General features: G+C 37.5%; 1 protein-coding gene across 1 annotated transcript; it reads left to right on the forward strand.

Annotated features, from left to right (window-relative positions):
• The first annotated feature begins 586 nt into the window (after positions 1-586).
• Positions 587-8,993, forward strand: LOC138859075 (short transient receptor potential channel 4-associated protein-like). The gene is made up of 3 exons (XM_070127076.1): positions 587-728; positions 4,413-4,541; positions 5,243-8,993. Exons 1-3 carry the CDS (start codon positions 605-607, stop codon positions 5,365-5,367), a joined length of 378 nt encoding a protein of 125 aa, XP_069983177.1. The 5' UTR covers positions 587-604; the 3' UTR covers positions 5,368-8,993.
• Positions 8,994-15,451: the final 6,458 nt, after the last annotated feature.

A 15,451-nucleotide genomic window follows, 5' to 3' on the forward strand; every position in this document is an offset into this window, starting at 1 on the left:
TGTGTGTGTGTGGGGTGTGTGTTGTGTGTGTTTTGTGTGTGTGTGTTGTGTTTTGTGTTGTTTTGTGTGTGTATGTGTGTGTGTATGTGTGTGAATGTGTGGTGTGTGTATGTGTATGTGTATGAGTATGTGAGTCTATGTATATGTATGTGTATGTGCTGTGTGTGTGTGTGTGTGTGTGTGTCTGTGTCTGTGTCTGTGTGTGTGTGTGTGTGTGTGTGTGTGTGTGTGTGTGTGTGTGTGTGTGTGTGTGTGTGTGTGTGTGTGTGTGTGTGTGTTTTAACAAGTAAATATTGTTATGGCTACAACCATCTTTTATTTAGAAATAAATGGAATAACAAATATTTAAGTTTATAAAAATAAACTTTTCATGAATTTCTGCCTTAGAATTTGTGTTTTGAAATGGGAGGAATAGAAGTGTATAAGTTGCAAAATCCGGAATAAAAACTACAAATGTGAGAGAAAGTATTATTTTGTAGATTGTAAAATGTACTTGATTTTTTTTTCTTTGAGATATTTCTTTATTTATCCTTTCCTCCTCTTTTACATATTGTTTCTTGTTTTAGAATCTCCCTGTTCTTCCTGTATTCCAATTATATTTCCAATGTCTTCCACAGCTGGTCTAGATCGCCTGATAGGTCAGTTGGATGGGGAGTATCTGGCTAATTTCTGTAGTATTCTGGCTGTCACCATCTCAGACCTTGATGTGTATGAAAACAAGACTCTGTGTAAGTATTTAAGATCTATGAAGGCAAGACTTTGTGTTTGTATTTATAGTGTTGCATTTGTGTATAGTTCTTTAATTAATATGAGAGTTGTTGTTATTGTTAATGATACTTTATCTCAGTTACATGGATTGCTTGCTAGTACAGCACAAACAAAATGAAACTGTTGTTTTTATAGTAAGTTTATTTTAATGTTACTAGATTTAATTCTATGATATGATGTTATTTGATATGAATTGATCTTATTAGGGGTATTTTCTTTATTCAAACTTTTTATCAACCACATATTGCTGTCAAAATGTAGTGTCCATTGTAGTGTTGTTTTGTCTTTGCACATAGATGTCTCCAAAAGTGCTGAGCCAAAAAGGAGTCAATTAGTATACCTCTTGTGACCTCGCCTGATTTCACCTTTCCATAAGTTTATGTGAAAAGTGTTTTCTTTTACTAATGCTATCAGTTTTGATGATGAAATTATCCTTATTATAGAGATAATACAATGTTATTGATATTACTAACAGCAATATAAAATACCAGGAAATATTTCTGAAAATCAAGGAAAAGGGTTAGCTAGATAATACTAGAAATAGGCTTATTGGTGCCTTGGTACTTGTGGAGCCATCTGAACTAAACTCACAGTGGACGCATCATGGATGTACAGCTACACAGAAAAATAATGTTAGAAGATCATACTAAACATTCTGCCACAAGCAGCAGTACTTTTTGAAATATTGTTGTTGATGCTTCAAAACTGTTGGTATCCCTGATTTTCCAACTTTCCAACTGCTAACAGGTGATTATCTGATATGCAAGCCCTCCATCACGGGTGGTATTTGTAGTGGCTCGGACATGACAAAGTAAACATCAGAGCCGGAGGTGGGGGGGGGGTCAGAGATTTAGTCATAACTCCTTTATTTTTACATATTTAGCAGAAATATTACGTCACGGGATTGCCAAAGCCGACTAGATTACAGGAGATGTTTTTCAATTTTTCGAGTATTTAAAAAAATATTCTTCGAAAATTCATTTGACGGCCCCCTTAAAAGATTTACCATATATATGAAGCTGCTACTATTGGAGAAAAACAAACTCGGTATTATGAGCCATTGGCATGGGAATTGTCATGATATGATGCCATGTGTTTTTCTGTCCACAACAGCCTTGGCATGAACGTGCATACCACCTGGTGGCAAGTAGTAAAAGGTCAGCTGAGTCAAATGACCTCCGAGTTCCTTATGCACTGCAAAGGTGTTGATAACTGCCATGTCAAATAGGGTGAACAAAACCTTTTCATACCATGTGAGGGATTTGTGAGCAGTTGGATATGATTAAGCCTGCTGATTGCTCATGTTGACCTCCTTTACCCCACCATTGTCATTTACAACCACTTGGGGTTTGACACACAAAAACCCACTGTGGGACAGGGTGGCGACCATCTCACTTCTGTGGACAATGAACAGCATTGTCACCATATGCTTGTTGTACCACTGCATTCACAACATGCCTGTAGATGTACTCTGACTGTCCTCATCTCTGATGACTTTCACCCACAAATTGGTAGACATGAACTTCCAGTTGACACGCACTGTGCCAACCGTTTTATGTACCAGGTTTGCAGGTAATGGTATAGGGTTGGGGAGGTATACCAATTATTGGTATGGAGCTCATACCCTTTCACAAACAAGTTCCCGACACCCATCAAATTGACTTTCATCCCGAAGTGCGTGCACTTGGTGGGGATGAAGGTCACAGCTGCAAATCTCCCCCTCCTGGACACACTCTCCTTCTTCCACCAGAAATCAGGTTATCCAGGACAGCTCCTGCTTCCATTGCACATAGACAGACAGTGGCTCCTCTGAATTTTAGAGTAGTGTCCTTTTGGAACATTAATCTAGATCAGAATTATCACTGTTGTCACTGCTAAGGCTTCTGTTGCTATTACTGTTGATATGACTCCTACCCCTCAGCACAAAGCTCTTGCCACATTAATCTGACAAAAGATCGTAAAAGTGCGAGGGGCCAGCCAAGGTGGAAGGCTGAGGGTTAACAGGACTTTCAACAGTGGCAGCAGACAAAATTTACATATGAGGCATCTTCAGGGTATTTACAGAACTAGACTGAATTGTACTGCTAAAACACCTCTCTCTGTTACCTTTGCCAGCCAGTCAGATTGCGCCATTTCACTTGTTTACACACTTTATTGTTGGGCAATCTACCTTGTTCCTTTTTCCCTTGTTCGACTACCGTAAGCCTTGTTTTTGGTATTTTTTATTTTTATTTTTCATTTTTCATTTTTGTCTTTGCTTTTTGCTTTGTTTAGTTTTTTCTTCTTCTTTTTTTTTTTTTTTACATACCAATCCCTCACATAAAATGGCCACTTTGTATATCTATATCATGCTATTGACCTCTGTCCACTCCAGCCCCCCTGACACACACTCAAGGACATGTAAACATACATATATCCACACATACACACAAACGCATGCACACACAAACACGCACACAAAAACATGCACACAAAAACATGCACACAAAAACATGTACACAAAAACATGCACACAAAAACATGCACACAAAAACATGCACACAAAAACATGCACACACACACACACACACACACACACACACACACACACACACACACACACACACACACACACACACACACACACACACACACACACACACACACACACACACATGCCCGCTCCTCAACTTGAATTACCACTCATATTCATAAGCACACACATACAGACATGAACGCACTCGATTGCCAGATGATTGACAGGTGTTACTCACACACATTATTGGTATTATATTACCCAATGAATATTGTCATATTCCACAATGCTCAAAACATACTGGTAATATATTCAAATTTAATACTTTGTGTTCCCACCCCCTGCTGCCGAGACACAGTTCAAGTGTTGATGCACATTTACCACTAACTTGTCTATCAAGGCATGGCCTTCCTCACAGAGTGGACATTCACATGCTTACAAGGCATTATTTATGACTGTGACATGATTATGAGTTTGTTCTTGCCACATGCATTTTAACATGGCTGCCCTTACATTTTCTGGAGATCTGGGTGAATGAGGCAGAGTATGTTCGCAAACCAATTCCAAACATCACAGCTGGTGTAGATGGGGTTATTGTGTTGAATAAGATAGAAGGGCTCAGTTTCAGGAAACACCATAGCCCTAACTGTTGGGAGGAAAACCTCAAGGATTTCTATATATCTGCTGCCCGTTAATTTGAAGGGCCAATATCCTTGAACTCCCTGACACCATTTGCATGCATCCACCCAAACAACCTTGCAGTGATTCAGCCACTCCTGCTCGTGACTAAATTCTCTGGTTCATATCTGTTAAATGATAATACTGCATTAGATATAGAGATAATATGATATGTACATAGAGATATTTTTATATAAAAGTTTTTTAGCATTCATAGTTGCTTATCTGCAAATTGCAAGGCATATTCCATCCTGGACGAGTATTCGAGACCTTATGAATCAGGATGAGATCAATTTGAACCCCAAAATGTCAGCCCTTCTGCAACATCAGGTTCTGTTCATTATTTGGTATTGTGACACCCCTCTTAATAGTTTTTTATGTATCCGTACATGCCAGCCCATGCAACATTGGAATAAGTTAAGTATGATTTTAATATTTGTACTTTTTCCAGTGTATGAACAGAGTAAACTCCGCAGTAACATCAAATGTCTCTCGCCATTACGAGATATAAACCAGGAATTTGTTCTTAGCATCCCAGAGTTTCTTCCCAGACTAGTGAATTTTGCCACAAATCTTCCATGTGAGTATAAGAAATCATTTCAGTATTTGTATCATTACACAGTTGTATTATTGCCATTTGAGCTTTGCAAATTTTCACTTTTCCTTACAATAGGAATGTGAGAGCTATTGAAAATGATACTAAACATGATTTGATTTTCTTTTACCATTATTTTTATGACTAACAATTAACTGAGGCCTAGTTGTTAGTGCTAGTGTTAGTTAGTTGTAAGTAACATTTTGTTATTTGTATAATGTAAAGAAAATTTCATAATCAGTTTTCTGCAATGCAACCTGCACAGCCAGGAATAGGTTCCTGAGTGTGGAAATAGTGTCCTTCCTGGAGCTGGCGCTCTTGCAGTCATGGCTCATGGATAGTATATTCCAGTTATTTATCGATGGAAGTAATGCAGAAGCCCCCTGCCAAATGTCAGATGAGTCTAATCACCCTCCAAGTCTTTCTTGGAGGGTGAGTCTTTCCCGCCACATTGGCCTTCATTCAGAATGCTCATGATGGCAAGTTTGCATCGCCCCGGCCCACAGTCAGATTTCCCCATGATGGCATGTTCACGTCACCCACACTGCAAACCCAATTTTTTAATGATTTGATGGTCTTCTCATCCAGATCGTCAAATTACTCTATGATATGAATAAGTACTCAGTCACACTCTTCTATCTTCACATGCTAAAATTTATTCTTAATACTCTCTAAAATTTATACAGATGAACCGCGATATGAGGGCATTACTATGGAAGTTGATCATTGGATAAGGTTAATAGAAGACTCAATGTCTGATGTCCTGAATGAACACAACCCTCTCATTGTCACAGGTAAGTCTGTAGATTGATTTTCTTTCTTCTTTCTGTTTGATGTTTTTCTTAGTAATATACATTAATGCAGTGACAGGTTTTGACAAGAATGTTGGTATTTGGCTTGCATGCATCAAACTGCAAAGTAATGTTTTAAGTGATAAAAGAACAAACAACAAACAAAAAAGCAGGCCTTTGTATTTGCTGTAATGAGTATTCTCCTGAAAAAAAGTGAGGAAAGAAGAATTATCTGAGGATGAGATGAAATCTAAGTTGCATGAATTAGATCCAAGAACTTTGTGAGAAATATTAGGGCTTATAGTATTCTTATGCATTAATTATGCATATTAGAGATGATCCAAACTCCTATTTGGTTCTCTGATTGAATTATGTAAAGCTGCCTTAGTTGTGTATATCCTTGTTTATGTAATTATTTTCTTGTGAAACAAAATCTGTTCCAAGAATCACAGGCCTGTGTAATGCATTTTTCATTCTAGGCTATCCAATTATAAGTATGATTACTGGCATTCATTTAACTTTGTGTCAATATAAATATTAATCTGCTTATTAAAGCAAGGATAAGAACATTTTCAATAAAGTACTTACAATCATTCAAATCATTATCCATATGAAATTATATAACCATTAAGGTTAATCTACTTTTCTTTTCTTTTTCAATGACTTATTGCATATTTTCAGTATACAAATTATATTAACCCGTAACCCAGTTAGTAATTTGTAGCCCTTAGTGACAGTGCCAGATTTCCCCATTCCTTGAATTTACAGGAAAATGGAAATTGATTGTGTTGTTTTTTATTGACTTTAGGATGATTATAATGTTCAAATACTATTGACAGTGAGAACAATAGAATGATGTAAGAATCTGAAAATCAAAGAAAAGGGTATGTAAACAGAAGTGATAGATAGGACTAGAACTGATTATAAATTGTGCAATGTTTTTATTGTTTTTCTTTTAATGTGGTTGATAGGATTTGATTTTAACACAAGCATCATATATATATCCAACTTTGGGGTTCAGCAATAATGCATGAGCAATGGTGTCGTGCAAAATAAACCAAATCTACCGGCTTGTTAGTTGTGGCAATCGATCATATGGTCCTGTGCCATATTGTTACAACCAGCTTAGACCTTGAGGATAGCAAAGATTTTGTTTTTTGTTTTCATTGAAGCTCAGATAATCAAAGAAACAAAATAATGATAAGGCAGCTGCTTTGTACTAAATCTATATGACTGAGAACCATGAAGACCAAAGTCCATCTGAAATGACAAATTTGTATAAAGACTTAATTGATATAGGCCTAGAAATTTTGTATTATTACATCACAAAAATAAAGTGTTGTAGGAAAAAAACGTGACAAGATTATATTTCAAAATATCAGCCCTTTATAAAACATTAATTCCAACAAATAAAAGAATAAAGCAAGGTCACTTGATAACTACAAATTCTTGTTACTCTAACCATTTCTCATTATGTCTGCACACATGTACACACATTTGTAAATTAGTACATATATTTAAACATTCATGGGTAATTTTCTATATTACGTCCGCATAACCGATATCGACGATTTTAGTATCGTTGGATTCCTCTCACTCTCCACATTACAAATATATAGTTTTAATTGCGCGGAAACCTCCCGTTAGCGACAAACTTGGCTCCGATAGCAGGGGAGGGCATGAAAGGTTCCAGGGAAAATGCGGGGTTAAATAGCACTAATTATATAACGCACAGTGAAAATAACCATGGTTATTCACATAACTTTCCATTGCAGGGGGCTGCGCCCCCCTGCGAACCCCCTGCCGAGGAAACATAACCATCACGTATTCCCGGCAGGCTAGAGCGTTACACAATCGTCGTCGATGTCGGAGCGGCGGGCGTAATATTACAATTACCTCGTGAGATTCCTACTGAATTAGCATATTAACCTTGGCATAGTCAGCACTGTATATAGAGACGATTGTAGTATAATCAGGATGAACAGGTTGGCCCGCCCTCGTCGGCGGGTTTTGCGCCTCTTTCGATGTTACACCGATGGACTCAAGGTCGAGTTTCCCGTCCACTTGAATAACGACATCCGTATTCCTAACCAAAATAACCGTCGCGTTCAGAAGTCAGTCATAGTTGCCGCGATGGCCGAGTGTGGAGGGTGCTTGTATTCGGAGACGGTTTTTCTGTGCAATATTGCAACTAGCCAGGAAAAAATGCTAGAGATGTGCTTCCCCCACGGCCTCCTCCGTTTGGAGAAAGCCTGCGGCAGGTGCGGCCAGCCAGGACGCACCCTGCCTCCTTCACATTCTGCGGCAAAGGAGCACCCTCCCTACTAATTAGCGGCATTAATCAATCAGGTTAGTACCTTAAAAATCCTAGGTTATTGTAGGTTATTGGCTCCGCATCTAGTTCGTGTGCGCTCTATCCTGCCGTGAATACGTGGTGGAGGTTTTGTTTCCTCGGCGGGGGTTGGGGGCGGCAGCCCCCCCAGGGGGGGTCGCAGGGGCACAGCCCCCTGCAATGGAAAGTAATGTGAATAATCATTGATTATTTTCACTGTGAGGTTATATTATTAGGGTAATTTTATATATTACGACCGCTGCTCCGACATCGTCGCCCCCGATATCGGGGCCAAGTTTATGGCTAATAAGGGGTTTCCGTGCAATAAAACCTACATATTTGCATTGTATAAAGTGAGAGGAACCCAAAGATACCAAAATCGTCGATATCGGTTATGCGGACATAATATAGAAAATTACCCATTCATGTATGCACATTTATGTACATGCATACTTGTTTTATTACGTGCACATGTATATGTACGCAAGTGTACTTGTATATCCACATAGATATGTATGTATATATAAGTACATCTAGATGGTAGAAAACATTGATATAACTTCATTTATGTATGGGTCATGTTGCTGAGATTGGCATCCACAGAGGTACCTTTTTTGTTTTTATTGTAACTCAGGAAAAAGTAAAAAAAATTTCATGTAACCAAAGACATTTGAAAAAGATGTGTGTAGTTTTACTAGTAATTAGATTATAAATTTTGATGAAAGGAAAGATGCGGACAAAATTTTTTGAGATTATGCACAGTTTCTATCAGATCTAAGTTGTGTTCATAACATTGCAAAGCTAATGAAAATGTGCAGAAATTTGTGGTGGATTTTTTGCTTTTGCAAATATTTGATAATCGCCTATTGTACTTGGCTTCTCCTGCCCACATTTTGCCCAAAATATGGGCATTAGGTTTGAGTGATCACTATAATGGGTATACAGCTTGTAGGCTGGGGGCACACGTACACATATATGGTGACAAGAGTCTCCACATTGCGATGTTATTTTATATTTTTTGGCATAGGCATTTTTAGTTCTTTTGTTATTTTCCAATGTCTGTATTTTTCATTAGATTTACTTAATTAAAATGGCAATAAACTGTTTTCGTTACATAGACTTAATTTCATCTTTTAGTTTTTGTAATACAACCTGTGCCGCTGGTCACAGCGGGCATGAATAGGATTCTGAACATGGAAATATTGTCCTCATTAGAGATGGTGCTCTTCCAGTCATGGCTCATGGATGGCATATTACACATTTAGATGTCAATGGATGTGTGAAATTCATGTTGAACAGATTGCAATAGGAACAACGAAGGGGAGGGCAAGAAAACACACGAATATGCTGAAGGCCTTTTCACTATTGCTTCCTCAGGGCCCCGACGAAGCAATAGTGAAAAGGCCTTCGGCATATTCGTGTGTTTTCTTGCCCTTCCCTTCGTTGTTCTTATTCCATTGTATGTCAATGGATATAATGTAAAGGCTTCTTCCAAAAGCTCACTGAGTCTGATCACCTTCTAAAAGCTTTGTGGGCTCGTTGTGAGTTATTCTTGTCACCCTGGCCTGCAGCCAAATTTTCCCATGGTGGTGTTCATTTTAGCCTATAACCATTAGCCGCTAGGTGGCATGTACATACATGCCATGACTTAATTTCATCTTTTAGTTTTTGTAATACAACCTGTGCCGCTGGTCACGGCGGGCATGAATAGGATTCTGAACATGGAAATATTGTCCTCATTAGAGATGGTGCTCTTCCAGTCATGGCTCATGGATGGCATATTACACATTTGGATGTCAATGGATGTGTGAAATTCATGTTGAACAGATTGCAATAGGAACAACGAAGGGAAGGGCAAGAAAACACACGAATATGCTGAAGGCCTTTTCACTATTGCTTCCTCAGGGCCCCGACGAAGCAATAGTGAAAAGGCCTTCGGCATATTCGTGTGTTTTCTTGCCCTTCCCTTCGTTGTTCTTATTCCATTGTATGTCAATGGATATAATGTAAAGGCTTCTTCCAAAAGCTCACTGAGTCTGATCACCTTCTAAAAGCTTTGTGGGCTCGTTGTGAGTTATTCTTGTCACCCTGGCCCGCAGCCAAATTTTCCCATGGTGGTGTTCATTTTAGCCTATAACCATTAGCCGCTAGGTGGCATGTACATACATGCCATGGCTGTTGTGGACAGAAAAATGGATGGCATCGCTGGTTTTTCTCAGATAGTAACGGCTTTATTTATATGGTAAAGATTTTAGGCAATAGCACCTATATTGAAGGTAAACATTCAAAATTATAATATTTTTATAAATTATAGCAAAATAAGAGCTTTTAGGTGCCAAATGTCGGTCGCAAAATACCGAACTAGCCGGGCGCAAACGGGAAACTGCCAATGCGCTCCAACAATCCCATTATTTCGTCCACTTGCCAGACTTTTTACCCGGTGGTATTGGGATAATATAGTGTCATTTGACATTTATTCTTGCTGACTGCTAGCTATAACACAGTAGTTGTAGTTCTTACCAACCTTATGTAAAATAGAATACTGCAAAAAAATGACATAATTTTTAAGTTTCACAGGATAAAATTCTTATTGCAACCATTTGATGGAGAACTCAAATTTTGATCGTGATTGAAGGGAAATGTGGAGATTGCTATGAATATATGAATAAAACACTCATGAATAAATATCTATATATTTTTATTCTAAAAAACAGCAAAATGTGTATCTGGATGTATAGATGCAGTGTTATACATAATAGTATGGTGTGTAGAGGGCAAATGTGTGTAGAGGAAAAGATGTATGGTTTAGCTGGATGAAATATGCTATACAGTACCAGATTTATTACTCCACACCTACATTTTATTCACTAGATGATGTAGGACTATTTATATATTGTGCAATTATCCTCTTTGCCCTGATTGTGGCAAAGACACCCTGCCTGTCTCTCCTGTTTAGAGTTGAAATTAAGTATGATCTATAAAAAAACTGTGATCTCAAAATTGTTTTTTGACAAAAGCCCAAAAACAGATTAATAATTTTATGACTCATACAGTGGGGTCTCCCAGACCTCATTGTTTTTAATCTGGGTCTACATCTGAGAGTAAAAATGATGATAGAACAAGTGGTCCCCTTAATAAAAGGCCTGATTTTAAAGAATCAAATATTTATCAAGCTAAGAGACCCAAGATTAAATGGTAACTTGAGTGACAATTCTGATAATAATGGTAATTCAAATAATCTCCTGGATGGCTGGTCCGAGGTTCCAGACTTCTGGGAAGTTCAGGAAATAGATTCAGAGATGATTCCTTATACCAAAGTTAAAACAAAGAATGGAGAAAGTCTAAACAGGGTAAATGATGTTACAGTTAAATGTTTTTCATTACCAGAAGGTCAACCTATTAACTTCACTAAATTTCAAAAAGTTGATTCTTTACACAATCTAAATATCAAAGAAATGGCTTGGGCTTTTTCAGATTTGAACATCATGATGAATTCTGATAAAATTCGTTCTTATAGGTCTGACTGCGGAAATTCTAAGACATTATTAGTATCAAGGAGCGTTAAGAAATTTACTAATCTCAAACTAGATATTAAAAATGAAGATGAGGACAGGTAGAAATTATTAGATTTTCTCTCAGAGCCAAGGGCTTCTAACAAGAAGCATCCTCAAGAATTTGAAAACCCTTCAGCAGATCTCTCTAATAAAGATGTTACTTTCAGACAAATGGCTTTATTTGGTGTTAATTTTCAAGATTTTAAAAATCTTTTAGCAGATCTGAAGCTATTTTAGAAGAGGCAGACTCTGTCTCAACAAGACATACTGAAAATTTTGACTTACTTTATGGTCATACATAAAGGGTTAGCATCTATGGCTGTCCCCATGGTTGAATCTCTATTAGAGAATGGAATTAGTACTAGAAATGAGTTTAGAAAATCGTTAATTCCTAAAGAAGTCTCTGAAGCTACAAAAGCTTTTCTTTTGATGGACCCACTTTGTAACGACCATTGGGGTAAAGTGGACACAATATTAGAGAAAATCAAAGAGTCTAATGATCCAGTAGTGGTTATGAAAGAAAGAAGAGGCCTACCATATAGATCCTTTAAGTCTGCTAAACCTCTCTATTCTGATAAAACTTATCATATTAATAAAAGCAAAAATTTTTCAGATCGATCTTACTGGTCAAAATTTAAATCCAATTCCATTGGTTCAGAACGGCCTTCACAAAGGTCTACTCAGTTCTTTTGAGGATGAAACTTTCAGAGAGGAAGCAAGAATCAGTTCAAATTCCAAAATAGTTCTAAATGACAATCAAGTTCAAGGCCGTCTGTCGGGATGGCAAGATTTCTGGCTTCCAGGCTGGCCACGCAGAGCAATTTCCAGAGGTCTTACATGGCCATGGATCAACAGAAAAACACCAAGAGTAAAGTTGCATGTTCCTCAAAAGAGAACAAAACTGTCGATCATCCAAAGAATAGAAGAATTAATTCAGAAAGATATCACATCTTTGTGAATCATGTGTTCAAAGTTCCAAAGAGATATTCAGTAGAAACTCGTTTAGTACTAGATGTAAGCAAGTTAAACAATTTCTTAGTCAACTACCACTTCCATATGACAACTGCCACTCATGTTCGGCTGGCTCTATTTCCGAGAGCATTCATGGCTTCAATAGATATTTAGGATGCTTATTGGCATATCCCAATGCATCCAAGGTTCAGAAAATTTCTAGCTTCAGATAAATACAAAGATTTACAGATTCAAAGTTCTACCTTTTTGGCTAAACAGAGCTCCAAGGATTTTCACAAAAATTTTAGTACCCATTCACTCCTGGTTAGTTTCCCGAGGAATCAACATTCTTTTCTATCTGGACGATTGGCTAGTTTTTGCTCCCTCAGCAGAAGAGTCCACAAGAATGATAGACACAACTCTGAGGATAGGATCAGAAATGGGCCTTCTTTTCAATCTTTCAAAATCACATCTTGCTCCTACAAGAAATTTTTCTTGGATAGGTCTCCATTGGAATTCAGTAAAGCAAACAAGATGTTGGAAGAAAGTTATTTGGTATATTCATGCGATATCAATGTCCCGAAGACAATGGGAGAGTTTAATAGGTTCTCTGAATTATTCAGCAGAAGTTATAGAACTAGGTCATCTAAGATTAAAAAGACTTATTCTTGAAGGAAGATCACTGTTTTCTATGGTAGACTGAGATCAGTTAGTACAGTTTCCTCGACGGTTGAAATACCTTCTCAGATGGTGGATGCAAGACAACCGACTGAAGTCAGTGAGGCCTTGGGTTCTTCCAAACCCATCATTAACAATAATGACAGATGCTTCAGATTGGGGCTGGGGTTTTCAAACCTCAGAAGGGTCTCAAGGTTTTGGGAAATGGACATTCCATTTCAGACACAAGAGCATAAATGTCAGGGAACTTCAGACAATCAAATTAGCTCTAGAGTATACCCCAGCATTCTTTCAAGGGATACACATTCTTTCATACAGTTCAGCAGCAGTACATTGTATCAACTGCCAAGGGTCAACTTGGTCTTCAGAACTTCTTCAAGTTTCAGAGACATTACTGGAACTAACAGCCCAGAAACTTTGTTTTCTAAAAGCTTCCCAAAAGCTTCTCATCTTTTGGGAGAAGAAAATTTGTGGGCAGATGCTTTGTCCTGCAACGAAGCTTCAGCAGCAAATTGGTCACTATCAGACAAAGTATTCATAAAACTGATAGATCAGTTTGGAAAACCAGAAATAGACCTATTCACTTCCCAATTCAACAGGAAAACCTATTTGTTTATAACAAAGTCCCAAACCATACTAGCAGGAGGTCCAGATGCATTCACAGTAGAGTGGAACAGATACATTTACCTATAGGGATGGTCAGGCTATAACTATTGAAAAATATGGATAAAACCCGTTTAGAGCAACTTTACGAAAAACCAGGCCTAAAAGGCAAAGAGCGAGCAAGAAGGAATTTCACAAGTTCAGGAGAATATAATCCAACGACTACAAACCAGTCTTATTATAAGCAGTATTGAGTAGTTACTTGTACCCTTCCAGAGATTTGTAGGCCCTTAATTTTTTTTATGTGTAAACACCAGGTGTTTGTATAAAGGTCGGTCAACCAAACAATTAGTATGGCCCAGCAAATGCAGATAGCTGTATTCTGATTTTTTCTAATGTTGAATACCAAATTCCATTATCCTGTTTTTTTTTTTATTTCAGAAAAATACTTGAAAGTTTCGAGTGATTTGTAGGCTTTCAACTCCTCTTTTGTGTAACTACCCGGCATGTATAATTGGAAGAGATAGATATTACCAAAACTAACATGGGCCAACCATTGGGGCTTTCAGACCAGCCATCAGAGAGAGAGAAAGGATCTGGAAAGTTTTCTGTACCTTTAGAATACTAAAGTTTTTCATTATGACGTTTTTTAGCAACTAAATCGAGAGATTTGTAGTAGGTTGACATTGTTCTCACAGCTGATTCAGCGACCATTGTTGATCTTTTGCCCACCAGTGTTTTGCACGTACACAAAAAAGCCTTTTGTTTTTGTTTTGTTGACCGTCCCTATTCCTGCCTCTTTAAACAAAGATTATGCTTCAAGTAGTATCTCACCTAAGGACATATCAAGGATGAGTAATGTTGATAGCTGCCTTATGGACAGCTCAACCATGGACGTGCCCACATCCAGTACCATTGGAGGGACAAAGTAATTCAGAATGTGAATTCCTCACTGTTCATGAACTGCATGAATCTTCACGTATGGATTTTCTCTGCAGATCTTTCAACTTAAGGGGACTGTCCCTGAAAATGGCCACCTTTCCCTACTCTATACATCATAAAAAAATATCGGTTAGAGATAACTGATTGATTCTTTTTGCATGCTATAGAGTAAAGAATTGTGCTCCGTTATATATATAAATTTTAACTTTGCTTCCCCATTGGGGGGGGCACCCCCCAAAATGTCGAAAAAAATCGCTGTTTTTTTTGGTATGTCTTCGGTACATCCCAACTATCAGAGCTCTTTACTGAATATTCCCCCAAAAATACTTGTGTTAGATCAACTCTAGCCTATAGCCATATAAAAGGCCGAATTTTGAAGTTCCTTGTTTTTTTTGTGGCGGGGGACAGCTTGACATAGAGAACTATTTTTGATTTATTTTACAGCATTAAAATATTTAAAAATCGGCCTTTTACATGGCCTTGGGACGCCGAGGCTCTAGTGAAAGCAACAAACTGCATTTGGATCGCATGAAAATTACGTGAGTTGGGATGTACCGAATATTCATAAAAAAATGACGGAGCTATGGCGTTTTGTATTTGGCCCCTTGCCAAAGTTCGTTATCTCTGTTATTTTTCTCTGAATCTAATGATATTATATACTAAAAAAATGCTTATTTAGTGTACTTTGCAATGCAATAATTACCAAGTCAATAGGAATTTTCATGTTCAATAGGGACGCTATTCTGTAAAGGTATGTCACTTTTTTTTTTTTTTTTTTTTTTTCGTTGTTCATTAAAGTTGATATTTTCGTGTGAAAAGCTTAATAAATGCATATTACCATAGAGACAACTAATCTAATCCAGATAAAAACCTTTTTTATTTTTTTTTTATCTTTTTCTATTTTCCATTTTATTTTTATTATTTTTTATTTTGAAGAAATGGGGAACTGTGGATGGCAACATTAGTACAAAATCATTCTAATTATAAAGTCCTGGCATGAATACAACATGGTGGTTCAATTTTGAGAATTTTAAAAGCATATGA

Source organism: Penaeus vannamei, chromosome 11 (genome assembly GCF_042767895.1).
Source record: "Penaeus vannamei isolate JL-2024 chromosome 11, ASM4276789v1, whole genome shotgun sequence".
NCBI lineage: Eukaryota > Metazoa > Arthropoda > Malacostraca > Decapoda > Penaeidae > Penaeus > Penaeus vannamei.